This window comes from Hylobates moloch, unplaced genomic scaffold, assembly GCF_009828535.3.
Source record: "Hylobates moloch isolate HMO894 unplaced genomic scaffold, HMol_V3 SCAFFOLD_18, whole genome shotgun sequence".
Lineage (NCBI taxonomy): Eukaryota > Metazoa > Chordata > Mammalia > Primates > Hylobatidae > Hylobates > Hylobates moloch.
Genome location: NW_026652293.1, coordinates 74,293,909 through 74,311,047, shown reverse-complemented (window position 1 = coordinate 74,311,047; position 17,139 = coordinate 74,293,909). Strand labels below are relative to the sequence as shown.

General features: G+C 38.3%; 1 protein-coding gene across 5 annotated transcripts in view; it reads right to left on the bottom strand.

Annotated features, from left to right (window-relative positions):
• The window catches only part of WDR64 (WD repeat domain 64), a 151,496-nt gene that overhangs the window by 44,252 nt on the left and 90,105 nt on the right, over window positions 1-17,139 (bottom strand). For all 5 annotated transcript variants that reach the window (XR_009210759.1, XM_032136345.2, XM_058430588.1 and 2 more), the window contains 3 exons: window positions 15,897-16,020; window positions 12,726-12,901; window positions 5,017-5,193 (listed from right to left, as the gene is read on the bottom strand). Coding sequence is in view for 4 of the 5 variants with exons in the window: in XM_032136345.2 (XP_031992236.1) it covers window positions 5,017-5,193; window positions 12,726-12,901; window positions 15,897-16,020 (477 nt within the window). In the remaining variant the exon portion in view is untranslated. The remainder of the gene's footprint in view (window positions 1-5,016; window positions 5,194-12,725; window positions 12,902-15,896; window positions 16,021-17,139) is intronic.

Below are 17,139 nucleotides of genomic sequence, written 5' to 3'. Positions count from 1 at the left end.
ATGGTTTGATTAAAGTACTCTAAGATTAGAGTAAATCAATAAGTTAATGAAGATCCTCATTAAAAAAACAGTTGGTTTAAATTTTTATAGGAACAAAAAGGTACAGTTTTCTTATTCTCTATTCTTCAGCCTCAAACATATGCCCCAAACACTTCATCCCTCAGACATGCACACATGTGCCTGCCTTGTTGAGGAGGTGTAAGCATATTACAAAAATAGCTTTCTGAAGAGATGTTAAATTAAGTTGTCGAATTCAACATATACAGCTACCTTACTCAGAAAAAAAAAAGGTTCCTTTCAAAATATTACTGCTCATTGAAAATGCACCCAGGAGCTCTGATGGAGATATACAACGTGAATGTTGTCTTCATGCCGGTGAATACAATGTTCTTTCTGCAGCCCATGGATCAAGGGGAAATTTTGACTTTCAAGTCTTATTATTTAAGAAATACATTTTGTAAGGCTATAGCTGCCATAGATAGTGATTCCTATGATGAATCTGGTTGCTCAAAGTAAATTGAAAACTTTCCAGAAAGAATTCACCATTCTAGATGCCATTAAGACATTTGTGATTCATGGGAGGAGGTCAAAATAGCAACATGAACAGGAATTTGGAAGAAGAGGATTTTAACCCTCAAATTATTTGGAAGGGTTCGAGACTTCAGTGGAGGAAGTAACTGAAGATGTAGAAATAGCAAGAGAACTAGAATTAGAAGCGAGGCCTAACTTGCTGCAATCTCACGATAAAACTTGAATGGATGAGGAGTTGCTTCTCATGGATGAGCAAAGAAAGTTGTTTCTTGAGATGGAATCTGCTGTGAACATTGCTGAAATGACAACAAAGGACTTAGGATATTACCTAAACTTAGATGACTGGGCAGAGGCAGGGTTTAAGAGAATTAACACCAATTTTGAAAGAAATTTTATTGTGGGTAAAATGCTATCAAACAGCATCACATGCTACCAAGAAATTTTTCAAAAAGGACTAATATCCATAATATATCTTCCTAATTATCTATATATACATATATATATTTCTAATGTATCTAATATACAACAAACTTTTAAAACATTAGAAGGAAAAGAACAACAACCTAGATAGAAAAATTGACAAAAGATATGAACAAATAGTCCATATGTGTATTAAAAAGATGCTCCACTCACTCATTATAAGATACATGCAAATTAAAGTATACCAAATTATATTTTAACAAAAAGGGTAACTTTGGGGCTATATTAAAGGTCATAGAATGTTTGTTCATTTTTTTCTGGCCAATTATTATTTCACTATTTTTACATCGTGTAATTTTAACTAGATTTTTCAATGTCAGTTAATAAAATTCCAGCTTTCTCTTTTCATAGGTTTTTATCTTTTTAAAAATCTTCTTATTTTGCTCTCACTTGTTCAAGTATAAAGGCACTTGTTTTGATTTCTCGTCTACATTTGAAAAAGTTCAAAAGTTTGACTATAATATACACTGTTGGCAAAGCTGTGGGGAAATAGGCAGTCTCACATATTAGTGGCAGTGCAGAGCTGTGTAACTTCTGTGAAGAGGAGTTTGGTAATGTCTAGGATGATTATATTAGCATTTACTTTTTGACCCAGCAACCAATCCCTCTTCTTGGAATCTATCTCAAAGACACACTGTCAAAAATGGAAACCAACTATATATATATATATATATACATATATATATATATATCATAACGTATATATATTTCATAAAGTATATGTATATACTTTAATTTGCATTTATCTTATAATGAGTGAGTGGAGCATCTTGCTAATACACGCCTGGACTATTCATATCTTTTGTCAATTTTCTATCTAAGTTGTTCTTTTCCTTCTAATGTTTTAAAAGTTTGTTGTATATTAGATATTAGGAAGATATATTATGGATATCACTCCTTTTGTGATATAAGTTCCACATATTTTTTCCAGCTTCTTATTAGTGTTTTCATTTTGTGTATGGCCTTCTTTGCCATGGCAATGCTAAGTTCTGGGAAGCTGGGTGTAGATGAGGCTTCTGGTTATCAGGAACTACTTCTTGGAAATAATCATAAGTCTTTTTCATATAAATATAAATATATATATATGGCTATTTGTTGCAGCACTACTTTTAATTGGAAAAGATTGAAAGCAACCCAAATGGCCACCTACAGGGGACTAGTTGAATAAACAATGGTACATCTATTCATATGAAATACTACAGCATTTTCAAAAAGAAAAATGAAATACATGTACACCCATGTTCATGGCAGCATTCTATTAATAGCAAAAAAGTGAAAGCAATCCAAGTATCCATTGATGGATGAATGGGTAAACAACATGTGTTCTATGCATACAACAGAATAATGTTCAGCCTTTAAAAGGAAGGACGCTGTGACATACGCTACACATAGACGAACCTTCAGGACATCACGCTAAGTGAAACAAACCAGTCACAAAAGAGAAATACCATATGTTTCTGTTTATATGAGATCCTCAGTGTAAGTTCATAGAGATGGAAATTAGAATGCTGGTTGTCAGGAGCTGGAGGGAAGGGGAAATAGGGAGTTATTGTTTAATAAACAGAGTTTCAGTTTTGCACGATGAAAGCATCTGGAGATGGATGGTGATGAAGGTTGCACAACAATGTGAATATGCTTAATGTCGCTAACTGTACACCTAAAAATAGTCTAAATGGTAAATATTACTTTACGTGTATTTTACCACAATTTAAAAAAAAAGAAAGATGAAGATCTGTATATACTGCTTATAATGGTCTCCAGAATAGATTCTTAAATAAAGCAAGGAATACAAGGATGTAAATAATATTCTATCATTTGCTTAAGAAGGTGGAGAGGGAACTAAGTATTTGATTATTTTTTTAAAAACAGCATGGAAACAGAAACCAAAAACCTAAAAACAAAAAGTTAACTATAGGTTAAGGAGAGAACAAGGTGGAAAGGACAGGAATACAATAGACTTTGTTTTGTGGCTCAGAATAGAACTTGTTTTGTAATTTGATCTTAGAAATATATAAATGTTTTACATAACAATAAAACAAAACTGAATTTTAAAAACCCAATACATTTTAAAAATGAAGCAAACTTAAACTGTGTATAGAGTTGGTGGTACAAGGAATTATTTTAAGCAATTTTAAAGCACGGTAATTTGACAGTACATTCCACTTGCTATATACCCTAAGGACAAAAAGAACTGCAGAAAAAGCAAGATTTTGAGCTGTGTCAGGTATCATGTTCCTAGTAATTTTATTGTTTTCTGAAACTAGAATATAATGTAATGTACAATGATAGCATATAAAATGATATAAAGAAGCTGTATATTATGTAGAAGAATACATTATATAAATAATAGCATAAAGCAAATAAGTAATGATGCTTGTATCATTAGAAATCAAAATTTTCCGAGAGATAGATATAAAATAAAATTAGTAAAAGCCATGTAACCTTACATTTGAATTGGGAATATCAGTGCAAAATAGTAGTGCATTTTCTCTTAAATGTTTTTTCTTAGCTGTCTATTGAAAAAGTCTAAAAATAAGAACCAACCTAGTGGTAGTGGGCATCTCTAGAACCCAGGTTGTGGTTTTTAAAAATACTATTTCCCACTAAAAAGAAGTAGAATATATTGGAGAAACAGCGGATTTTAGATCTGGAAAAAAATGTACAAGATGAGCCTGGATAATCTTGTCATACCTGGAAGCTATCCAGAACTCCTGAGGTCACATCGGAGGAACTCAGGAGCCTGAAGAGGCTCCAACCAGTTTCAGATGGGACGGTTTGGGCATCAATAATAATAATAACAAGTTAAATTGAGTGAGACACTTCAAGAACATTTAAATTTGTGAGTCAATAATGATATTAAATAAACAAAATTCACAGACCACCTTTGGAAGATGCTAGGAAACCTGTTCTTCACTTTAAAACTGATAAATATAAGGAGCAAATCACCAATTAGTTTGCTTTTCTATATAAACTGTACCTCAGTGTAACCAAATATTTGATAAAGGAGAGGTTTTCATTAAACACGTTCCAGTAATAAATGAAGCAGAAAGGCAGCATGGCACAACTTCGAATGAAAATAATAGACCTAGGTAGTGATCATCAATGGCTGCTGAGATACAAAAAAAAAGACAACCGGTCATTATGAGAATCTTGATGGAATACAGGACAGCACCTATGAAGGAGTCTTGCTAAAGAAAAAAAAAAATCAATGTTGTAGTCAATTAAGCCACCAGATTTAACTACCAGATTGCAGGAAGCACAGCAGAACTTCTTAAATAACACCACGAGGGTGCAGTCAGCAAAATCCAGAAAGTGGAAAACTATGGCGTCAACTGTCCAGTTTCTTCAGGACATAAATTGCAAGGAGAGAAAAAAAAGATATTTAACAGATTATTCCAACCAAATGCAACAAATAAACCTTGTTTGGATCTTGGTTGTTGAAACCAACTATAAGAAAGAAATTATAAGGATATCTGGAAAATTTGAACACTGAATGAATATGTGATGAGATTAACAACTACTTGCAAATTATTTTTAATATATTTTAGAAAATAATGGCATTATTTTTGAAATAGTCATTATTGTTTAGAGATACATACTGAAATATAAAGGGATGAAATGACACAGTATTTGAGATTTGCTTCAAAATCCATTGGCGGGCCAGGCACGGTGTCTTATGCCTGTAATTCCAGCGTTTTAGGGGGCTGAGGCAGGAGGGTCACTTGAGCCCAGGTGTTGGGGTCTGCAGTGAACTGTGATTACACCACTGCACTTTAGCATGGGCAACAGAGCAGGACCTTGTCTCAAAAAAAAAAAAAATGCATTGGTGGTCGTCATGGTGAAGAGGTGGGAATAAAGAATAAGTCTGGCCATAAACAGAAAGTTTTTGAAGCTGAGTGATAACACATAGAAGCTCTTTGTATTATTTTCTGTACCTTTATATATGTTTGTAAATTTCCATAACAAAAAGCAAAAGTTAAAAAGAAACCAAGGGAGGAAACTTACATCAGTAGGTTGAGAAAAGTTCCTCTCAACTATTAACTCGACGTCTGGGAAAGGAATAGCCATGTTCCTATCTCTAGTAGACATTCTCAGATGCACAGCATGTTTCCCATCTTGTAGGAAAGGCACAACATCAGGCAGCTCCCAGATCACCATGAGGTAAATATCATCTTCCTTACCCTTTAATAGAAATCCAGTGAGTACATGAAAAGTTCAATTAATTACTTTATTCTGAACTGTTTTAAAGAGATAGAGAAAATAGAACCTACACTGATGTATCCACCACTAGCTTTACCAAATTTTCAGCCCCATCTATTCCTTGCTTATTAATATAATTCCTCTTTCTTCCCTCCCTAGAGTAACCAGTAATGTGAATATGATGTTAGTCATGAAAGTTTTAATATTTCTACATGTGCATACATATATGTTCTACATATATATGATAGTGCTTTCAGACTTTAAGCCATTTTATGAATGCTGTCCAACTGTATGTTCAACTTTCTTATTTCACTCAATAGGATGTTTTTGAGATTTATACAAGTTATTTCATGGAACTCCAGTTCATTTATTTTTAACTGCTTTATCATATAATATAAACATACTACAATTTATTTATCCATTCCCCTACTGACGGATGTTCAGGATGCCAATTTGGTACTGCTTTCCTTTACAGACAGGTGGCACAGTTTCTAGAGCATATATCTGGGGTAAAATGACCTAACTATAAGATATGCACATCCTCAACTTTACTAGCTATCACCGAACCACTTCTCTAGGTAGTGTTTAGCTATATTCACTCTCACCAGGAGTAGATGAGACTTCCCCTTTCTTCATATTCTTGCTAACAATTGGTATTATTTGATTTTCTTAGTTGTTTTGCCTGATGAATATGTAATGGGACACTTTAAAACTAATTTTTAATACCCTTTCAAATAGGAAGACAGGAAGTCAAATTGTCTCTGTTTACAGATGACATGATTGTATATTTAGAAAACCCCATCATTTCAGCCCAAAATCTCCTTAAGCAACTTCAGCAAAGTCTCAGGATACAAAATAAATGTGCAAAAATCACAAGCATTCCTATACACCAACAATAGACAAACAGAGAACCAAATCATGAGTGAAGTCCCCTTCACAATTACTACAAAGAGAATAAAATACATAGGAATACAACTTACAAGGGATGTGAAGGACCTCTTCAAGGAGGACTATAAACCACTGCTCAAGGAAATAAGAGAGGACACAAACAAATGGAAAAACATCCCATGCTCATGGATAGGAAGATCAATATCGTGAAGATGGCCATACTACCCAAAGTAATTTATAGATTCAATGCTATCCCCATCAAACTGCCATTGACTTTCTTCACAGAATTTAAATTTCATATGGAACCAAAAAAGAGCCTATATAGCCATGAAAATCCTAAGCAAAAAGAACAAAGCTGGAGGCATCACATTCCCTGACTTTGAACTATACTACAAGGCTACAGTAACTAAAACAGCATGGTACTGGTACCAAAACAGACATATAGACCAATGGATCAGAACAGAGGCCTCAGAAATAATGCCACACATCTACAACCATCTGATCTTTGATAAACCTGACAAAAACAAGCAATGGGGAAAGGATTCCCTATTTAATAAACGGTGTTGGGAAAACTGGCTAGCCATATATGCAGAAAACTGAAACTGGACCCCTTCCTTACACCTTATACAAAAATTAATTCAAGATGGATTAAAGACTTAAATGTAAGACCTAAAACCATAAAAACCCTAGAAGAAAACCTAGGCAATACCATTCAGGACATAGGCATGGGCAAAGACTTCATGACTAAAGCACCAAAAGCAATGGCAACAAAAGCCAAAATCGACAAATTAGATCTAATTAAACTAAAGAGCTTCTGCACAGCAAAAGAAACTATCATCAGAGTGAACAGGCAACCTACAGAATGGGAGAAAATTTTTGCAATCTCTTTATCTGACAAAGGGGTAATATGCAGAATCTACAAGGAACTTAAACAAATTTACAAGAAAAAAACAAACAACCCCATTAAAAAGTGGGTGAAGGATATGAACAGACACTTCTCAAAAGAAGACGTTTATGTGGCCAACAAACATGAAAAAAAGCTCATCATCACTGGTCATTAGAGAAATGCACATCAAAACCACAATGAGTCACCATCTCATGCCAGTTAGATGGCAATAATTAAAAAGTCAGGAAACAACAGATGCCGGAGAGGATATGGAGAAATAGGAAAGGTTTTACACTGTTGGTGGGACTGTAAACTAGTTCAACCATTGTGGAAGACATTGTGGCAATTCCTCAAGGATCTAGAATCGGAAATACCATTTGACCCAGCAATCCTATTACTGGGTATATACCCAAAGGATTATAAATCATTCTACCATAAAGACACATGCACACATATGTTTATTGCAGCACTATTCACAATAGCAAAGACTTGGAATCAACCCAAATGCCCATCAATGATAGACTGGATAAAGAAACCGTGGCATATATACAACATGGAATACTATGCAGCCATAAAAAAGGATGAGTTCATGTTCTTTGCAGGGATATGGATGAAGCTGGAGACCATTATTCTCAGCAAACAACACAGGAACAGAAAACCAAACACTGCATGTTCCCACTCATAAGTGGGAGTTGAACAATGAGAACACATGGACACAGGGAGGGGAACATCACACACTGGGGCCTGTCAGGGGATGGGGGACTATGGGAGGGATGGCATTAGGAGAAATACCTAATGTAGATGACGGGTTGATGGGTGCAGCAAACCACCATGGCACGTGTGTACCTATGTAACAAACCTGCACGGGCTAGGCGCGGTGGCTCACGCCTGCAATTCCGGCACTTTGGGAGGCCGAGGCCAGCAGATCATGAGGTCAAGAGATCAAGACTATCCTGGCCAACATGGTGAAACCCCGTCTCTACTAAAAATACAAAAATTAGCTGGGCGTGGTAACATACGCCTATAGTCCCAGCTACTCGGGAGGCTGAGGCAGGAGAATCACTTGAACCCAGGAGGCAGAGGTTGCAATGAGTCGTGATCATGCCACTGCACTCCAGCCTGGCGACAGAGCGAGACTCCATCTCAAAAAAAAAAAAAGAAAAAAGGAAAAAAAACCCTGCACATTCTGCACATGTATCCCAGACCTTAAAGTATATAAAAAAGATACTAAAAATGAAAACTATTTACCACAATTAAAAAATTTTTAAAAACAATAAAACTAATTTTTAAACATTTTAGTTACATTAATCATATTTCCCTGATTGTTGTGAGTTGAACATTTTTTCATGTGTCTGCAAGTCATCTGGATTTCCTTACCTGTCCTTTGTTCATTTTTCTAATTTGCAGGGGTTTTTTTCTGCATTTTGGGAGGTTGTTTATATATCCTGGTTCCTAACCCTTCTTCAGTTAGCTGGGGTGCAATGGTCTTTTCACAGTCTGTGACTTGTCTTTTCACTTTGTTTTTTTAGACAAGCTTTTATTTTTAATTTGAATGTAATAATGATACCTTTGCCATATCCCATCTGTGGATGTGGTATATCTCTCCATTTATTCAAATTCTTTTCACATCCTTTAAGATTTATTTCCACACAACTTTTGTATGGTTCTTGCTATGTTTATTTTAGCTACCTTATATTTTTGTTTGCTATTGTGATGTGATCATTTATTCCACCTGTACTATCTTAATGTTTTCTTTCATGAGTGTGTGTGACAGTGCCTTGCTCTGTCGCCCAGTCTGGAGTGTAGTGGTGCTATTTTGGCTCACTGCAATCTCTGCCTCCCAGGCTCAGGTGATCCTCCCACCTCAGTCTCCCAAGTAGGTGGGACTACAGGCACACACCACTACACCCGGCTAATTTTTGTATTTTTTGTAGAGATGCAGTTTTGCCATATTGGCCAGGATGGTCTTGAACTCCTGGCCTCAAGCAATCTGCCTGCCTTGGCCTTCCAAACTGCTGAGATAACAGGCGTGAGCCACCGTGCTGGGCCATGTTTATATTTTCTAACTGGTTATTATTGATGAGAGGCCATTAATTTTTAATTCTTGAATTGTTATATGGGAATAAAAGTCAAAATTTTAAGGTCAATTATTTTGCTTGCAGAACAGGACTCTTTCTATGTTGAAAAGCAGCTATGGAAAAGTGGAGAGAATATTGGTCTAGGAGTGAAGACAGCCAGTTTCTAGTCTTAGTTCTTGTGGGACCTCGGGCAAGGTACATACCTTCTTTGGCCCTATTTTTCTTATTTTCAAAATGAGGACTTTAGCTAGTTGATGGATAAAAGTCTTTCCATTTTTTAAAGCCTTGATTTTAGGTGTTGCCCTAAGCCCTCTGTTACTTCATATCCATGTTAATTTAAAAGTATGGGCCAATAGTACTCCTATGTACTGGTGGATTCTTTGTTTAGAGTTCGTGCCATTGAGGGATAGAAGGAATGAATCTCAGCAGTATCTCCAGAGTGACCAGATATTGACACTAAGTAATAGCTTAGTTAGATTTATGTGCCCACCTGGTGGTATGAGTTATTGACAGTGGTTTGTTTTGTGTGTGTGTGTCTTTTTGAGACAGAGTCTTGCTCTGTCGTCCAGGCTGGAGTGCAGTGGTGCAATCATGGCTCACTGCAGCCTTGACTTCCCAGGATCAAGCAATCCTCCCACCTCAGCTCCCCAAGTAGCTGAGACTACAGGTGTGTGACACTATGCCTGGCTAATTTTTATATTTTTTGGTAGAGATGATGTCTCACTATGTTGCCCAGGCTGGTCTCAAACTCCTAGCCTCAAGCTATCCTCCTGCCTTGGCCTCCCAAAGTGCTGAGATCACAGGCATGAGCCACTACACCCAGCCCGACAGTGGTTTTTAATAGGCTTAACCGGTTTCAATGGAACCTCCTATGACAGTGATTCTCAGACTTTCTGAATTCACAGAGCAGCAGAATTTACAAGACACTTTTTGAAGATTGACCTAGAGTTATTAACATTCAATTTTACCAAGTGAAGACATGAGGGAGAAGGAGATGGGAAACTCTACTACCGTTGTTTTATGAAAAGAAAGGCTATAGTAATATAAAACAGTAGGAAAGATACAATATTAACATTTAAAAGAAGTAAAAGTAGCTTTGTGAAAAGTTACCCTTATTTTCTACATTTCATCCTTGTTGGTGAAATCTTTTATGTTATATTGGAATTGGCTGGTAGGTCTTTAGGAATTGGTTATCTAGGAAAACAGCAGTTCATATAACGCTAAGAGCATTATTATGTTAATTGCTTCATAAAAAAGATCATTTACTTTAAAGGACACACAAATACAGCTATATGAGTAGATCCATAAAGCACTGTGGATAAAAGGAAGGGAAGTAAGTGGGTCTTTAGAATTTGAATGATTTGGGGGTCAATTAATCATCTTTCTGGAACCCCCATAGTGCTTTATTATGTTAGAACAGTAATCTCTCACCAACCTATGGTTTTGTCAACAACGGCTCGGGGGCAAATTTATCTCAAATTTGCCAAAGGTTTCATATAGGCAGAATGCAATTCTATCCCCTTAAAACTGAGATTATGAGAAGAATTGCTGTTTTCTTCTCTTGTCTGTGAAGTTGTATTAATAGACCAGTCAATTTACAGTCTGCCCTCTTGTTACATGCCTGGAAATCATGCCCAGAAGATTCAGCACAGTGATGATTTGTGCCCAGAGCGGGCAGTTGCACAAGCGTTTTTCTGAGACTTGAGAAAATAAAACCAAGAACAAAAGTGTAAGAGAGATACTATATTTAAGCCGTTAAGGACTGTCTGAACACATTTAAAAGTACATGATTCTTTGGAGACCTTTCTCAGCTCGTAATGCATCAGCGATGTTTCCTGAATAACTGAATGTGATCACTGAGGCAGGTTTTGGCTTTTTGGTTTTGTTGTGGGGTGGGGGGGGTTGTTTGTTTTTTTGTTTTTGGTTTTGTTTTTAAGGCAGCTGGGAATCTAGGAAGATAGAGGATTGGTTTATCTTTCCTCCATTCCACTCTCTGCTCCAACTTCCACCTGCCTACCTTCCAGTTTCTGGGCAAACAGAGAAATGGGGTTTGGAGTTTAGGGAAAGAAATTTATTATAAAGCTTGTTCCCTTTTTTAGTTGAAAAAAAAAAAAAGGCCTGGCTACCAGATTAGTCTGACAACTATCCCACCATACAAGCTTCTGAGACACTTTGTGAAAGCACTCACAACACTTGTAGTAGGTGGATCACTGCCCCCTTATTAAATTATGCATTTCATGGTGAAAGGGAATATCCTTCTGGAACATGGCAAATATTTGGTAACTGGTCATTGAAAAAAAATGAATGAATGAAAGTATTCTAGAAAAAAGTATGTAAATCAAATTATTTTATTTCAAATAGGCAGATATAATAATAAAGTAAATAATAGTAATACACTAATAATAATAAGTAAATAAATATGCTTTCAACATTATATTATAAAGCTGCCTGCTCCAACATTAATAAAAGTTCTTCAAATATCCCTGATAGATTTACTATTGTCTACTTTAGAAGAGGTTCTTTATTTATTTATTTTTTTAGTTATTTCAATCCTTAATGAGCACCTACTCTGGGCATGGCCAAGAATACAAATATAAATAAGAGAGGTTTTCAGTTCCTACCAAGATCAATCTGCAGGTTCTAAATGCAGAACCAGAATAATCAAAGTGAAAAATGCTATAGTAGAACTAAAAACAATTTTGGTGAGTGAATAGTTCCGTGCTACTTTTTGCAGCCCTTAAAAAAGGAGCATTTGTGACAACAGACATTGTCTGGTAGGAAGGGCATCCTGATGAACAATGGCACTTTGTAAAGCAAAAATCAACATTTCGTTTCATTAGAGTGTATTACTAAGAAATTCCTTTCTACAGTGCCATTTTGGATTACTCAAACAAGAGAAGAGTATATTACATCAGGGAGATTTTTCACTCCTTTTTCCCCATTCCTAGGTCATCAGTTATCGTAAGCTGGTGCTTCATGATTGCTGTGCTATACAAGACTTCTCTTTTCTGATCTTAGCTTTCAAAAGGGAAATAATAAAGGCAGTGAGTCCTTGAGTTCGAGGTGATGGGGTGAGATCCACTCAATAGCCAGGATAAATGATCTAGTCTTCATTATAAATTTGAAGAGGGCATTAGCATTCCGAGGTGGTAATAGAGTCATAGGAAAAATAAACTAGCCTACCTCAGTCCTCCCCAAACAGCCCTGAGCAGATTGCATCATTAACCTTAAAATAAACAAAGCGATTTTGGTGACAAACTGGAAAAGTGACTTGAGCATCCCTGAATGCATTATGGGTATAAGGGACAGAGCCTGCTGGAAAGCAGTTCCGCCAGTGAATTTTTCCCATATGAGCGTATAAAGCATGTCAGAGATGGCAGCTGAGTATAAATTTAACCTTCTTGACACCTGCCTTAGGAGACCCTGACTAACCCTTCAGCGGAAGCTTGATGGGCAGCATGCGGTGGCTGGGCAGCGATTGTTTTTTGCTCTTTGCTTGAACCTGGGCAAAGTTAATGAGGAGCATCACAGGAAGGCTGAGGATAAATACGATCTTCAGCTGGCTACCAAGAGCGGAGTTACATGGTGGGGATTATCCACTGACTCATTTGAGTTTCCCAAAAAGGGCACCTGCAGTACGAATATGAAATGGGATTGTAAACCTGGATCATTTTGATAGTCCCGTTGCGCTCCAAGGCCAGGACCAGGTGCTGGTGTTCTTCTTGGGCCTTGAGGAAAATGAGGCGTCGTAGGCAGTGCTCGTCCTCCTTCCAGTCTTTCCCCTCCGGCAACACTTTCATCTCCTGTCCACTGCCAAAGTCCCAGATCCTGACTGTTCCTGAGCATACAGAGAAAAAGACTACGTGGGTAAAAATGGTTTAGAGAAAACTTGGCTTTTCGCTCAGAGAAAATTCATCCGATCAAAAGCTTTCTGCCAACAATTTATCCTATATTTATTCCCTACTCAGATGGGTGAGTCTTCCAGGCTTGCTGTGTATGAAATTTATTCCTGTATGCCTTGATTTGTCACAGGCTGAAAAAAATAAATAAATAAACGGGACCAGGCAACACCTTGAAATCTACCCTCAGGCTCTCCTACTAAGTTTTTGCTCTAAAGTGAGTCTCTTCTGTTTTTATTCTCCCAGCGCTTCTCAGTGTGCTAAACACCCCGTCCTGAACATGGGAATATTCGCTACCATGCCACGACTATTATTCACAGTGAAAGATCATTCCAGTAATCTGTCACATTTCCTAATGTGCTGACATGTTTTAGGACTTTAGCTCTTATTAGATAATAAAAAGTTGGAGGGAATCCTAGCCGGTAAGAAACTGCCAAGCTTGGAGTGCTTTTGTTGGTTACGTGGGAGGAAAGTGAAAGAAAAGTGTCGGGTGTTTTTCTTTTCTTTTCTTTTCTTTTCACTTTTTTTTTTTTTTTGAGACAGAGTCTTGCTCTGTTGCCCAGGCTGGAGTGCAGTGGCGATCTCGGCTTACTGCAAGCTCTGCCTCCTGGGTTCACACCATTCTCCTGCCTCAGCCTCCTGAGTAGCTGGGACTGCAGGCACCCGCCACCATGCCCTGCTAATTTTTCTGTATTTTTAGTAGAGATGAGGTTTCACCATGTTAGCCAGGATGGTCTCGATCTGAGGCAGGAGAATCGCTTGAACCCAGGAGGCGGAGGTTGCAGTGAGCCGAGACCCTGCACCCCTGCATTCCAGCCTGGGCAACAAAGCAAGACTCCATCTCAAAAAAAAAAAAAAAAAAGAACTGAAATGGAATATGTAACCTTTTGAGATTGGCTTTTGTCTTCTGTTAGTGCCTTTCAGACTCATTCAAACGGATGCAAATATAACTAGTTTGTTTCTTTGTATTGCTTGTAATAACTACAGTATTCCACTGTATTGATGTGCTGCAGTTTGTCTAACCAGTCATCTGTTGAAGAATACTTTTTTTTTCAGTTTTTGGTTATTATCAATAAATCTGCTAAAAACTTTTTTTTTTTAAACACCACCCACTCTATGGTATTCTGTTGTAGCAGCTCAAATGGATGGAGACACTTTCTTTATTGTTAACTTCATTCATTTGCTTTGGGGGACCTGGAAGAAGGGGCAAGAGGGATGATAAACAGTATAGTTGTGGAATGCCTATTTCTAGGTCATTCCTCAGAGTAGAGAATCCTCTTCTCACGTGGGCTTTTATAGTGGTCACCTCAGGTTCAGACTCCAGTGAACCACAGGTCTTTTCCTCTCCTCCTTTAACCCTACCCGCTTTCTTATCCCTCAGCTCGAATCCTGCTCGACACCCAGAGTGTTTTCACTGCACTATTTTCCTTCCCCTACACCAGGTTCTCCCCATAAGCAACACTCACACCCCCAGTATTTGTTGGAACATCATTAAACATTGATTAAATACTCCCTATATACCCAGCACTGTGGTAGGAGCTGGGGATATTTAATGAATAATCATAGTGCCTACCGTAAAGGACTCTGTGGAATTATAGGAAAACAGTCACAGAAACAATTAAAAGACATTATCGTGTTCTCATACATTCCTGGGTTATGCAGAGGACAATCTCCTTGTCCAGATTTCTTGCTACCTTGGGACTTGGGCAGTCAGATTTAATGGAGCAGAGAGCAGGGAGACGTACTCCTCAGCTTTTCCTAGGTGATGGGTGGGTGGTAATGAGAGGAGACCAGTGGCTTGTGGTTTGAACTTCTCTAGGAGTCAGAGAATCTCACTTCCCAGGGTGTCCTGGATCTCTGTCAATTTAACAGAGAGGGCCTGGCACAGTGGCTCGCTCCTGTAATCCCAGCAACTTGGGAGGCCAAGGAGGGAGGATCACTTGAAGCCAGGAGTTTAAGACCAGCCTGGGCTGGTGAGACTCTGATTCCAAATAAATAAACACAATAAAATAAATTTAACATATGTACCTTTGAGGAGGACAAACTCAATATCTGAAATAATTCTAGGTTCTAGAACTAACAATGTAAAATATGGCTTGCTTGCATATAAACCATACTATTGTCAGTCATATATTGAGTTGCTTAATGCTTCTGCCTGATAATAATTGTGTACATTGCTCAGAATTTCAACAACCACATTTCATGTCTATGCAGGGTGTGCTTATGGAACAGTTAAGACTACTTTCTCAAGAACCGATCCACGTGAAGGGCAGTTGCATTTTATTCATACCCCATCAACTCAGCATTCATGATTTTATTTCACGTGCTGTTGTCATCTGCTCACACTTAAAAAAGTCAGACTTTCACACATCAGGATGCTCACTCGAGTCGTCAATTGGCTTATGCGTATAGGCCTAGGGTAAATATATTCAGAATAGTGCATGAAATTGGTCATATGGTCTAGATAAAGCAGTTCTTTCATTTAGTATGTCGTGAGTGGGGTGAAAGGCAGGGCGGTCTGTAGCTCTTCAGTTCCTGGAAGTCCTACCAGTGCCCCATAGTGTAAGGCACATCAAACGGCCTAGCCCAAACTGGGCCTGGCATCCTTTCAAGTTTGGCATGGCACATGCCCTCAAGAAGGCTAGACATATGAACAACTCCAATATAGAATTCTAGGAGTAATGTGACAAAGTTGGCTGGATGTTTTGTCTGGTCCAGAAATCTCCTGTCGGTAAAACTATTGTTAGCAAGCACTGAATCCGATGTCTGTCTCTTGGCTGATGGTACCCAAAAGTGGAACGATAGGATGAGTCAGTGCAACACAGATTAGATGAGATGTCATATGTGAAAGACTTCTGCAAACTGTTAAAGCAACTATGTAAATGCAATGTGAGGAATTATTTTTAACATCATATCAAGACATCGATGCCTGACCGTTATATGCTCCTGTGGCAAAAAGAAATCCACTTTCATCGACAGCTGCAGAAGTCACTTCAGTATTGAAACCATGAGGGTCTAAAATCTGGTATACTTGGAGCCCAGTCTCAAGTTCCCATACCTATGGGAAAGAACAAAAATATCAAGTAATCCCTTTGAAGAAGCCCTTCAGTTCTCATCAGAATTATACCATATTCAAAACAGCCTCAAAAATGGAACTCTGTACATCTAACACATTTCCTAGCACTCTGCCCTGAATGTTGGTTTGATCAAAGAAAGTTCTAAAAGATAAAGTGCATTTAATAGTTACTGCGCTCTCCCGGACTATGTCTGTTGCAAATGTAGGGCCTGAGACAGGCAGGGACTCTATTCCAGGCAGCCCCTGGCCATGGAAGAAGTGGTCAGTTGGTACTGTAAGCCTGAAGCAAGATTAGAAATGGAAGAATTGCAAGCTCAGCAGACAAAAGAAATACGAACTGGATTTATTCCCTAGTGACACTCATCCTAGTTATCCAGGGATCATGGGACAGGATCGGTGGTTGATAGCATGGGACCTGAGAGAAGAACCCTGAGGAAAGAGCTCACTGATCCTTCCTAGGAATGTTCTGACTAGAGACATGGGCCCAGCGAGAGAGCGAATGGGAGAGAGAGACACATACACAGAGAGAAAGAGAGAAACAGAGAGAAAGAGACTGACCTCAGAGGAGGCCATCTGTGTAATTAGGATGGGTGTAATCAAAATCTGGAGACATGTCAAGACTCAAGAGTCATTTTCTCTCTCTGGAAACACAGTAGAGGCCTTAGACCTGCAGATTTTCTGTCTGAGTCTCTCCTTCTTCATGGAGTTGCCATGTTCAGATGTAAATTGCACTGCCAGTTAGTGACAGCACTGAACTGGCAACACAGAATGATTGCACTCTAGGTATTGTGGTGGAGAGGACAACATATACAAAGTGCCAGGGGTGAGAAAGTTCATCTTTCTTCCAGGGAATGGAAAGAAAGCCACTGCTGCTGGGTAAGAGGGGGGGTGTGGAGGGGATGGAGCTGACGAGATAGTCTGGGGGCCAGATAATGAAGGGCCACTTGCCGGGAAGTGGTAGAGCTGGGATTTGAGTGAAGTCAGTCTGGCCCTAGAGTCCGTACTTTTAACCTCTGCGTGTCCCTGGTTATAGATGGGGTTCTTAAGGGAGAAAGAGAAATGTGGGTCATTGCATGAGTGGGTCTCAGGGGTCACCCATCT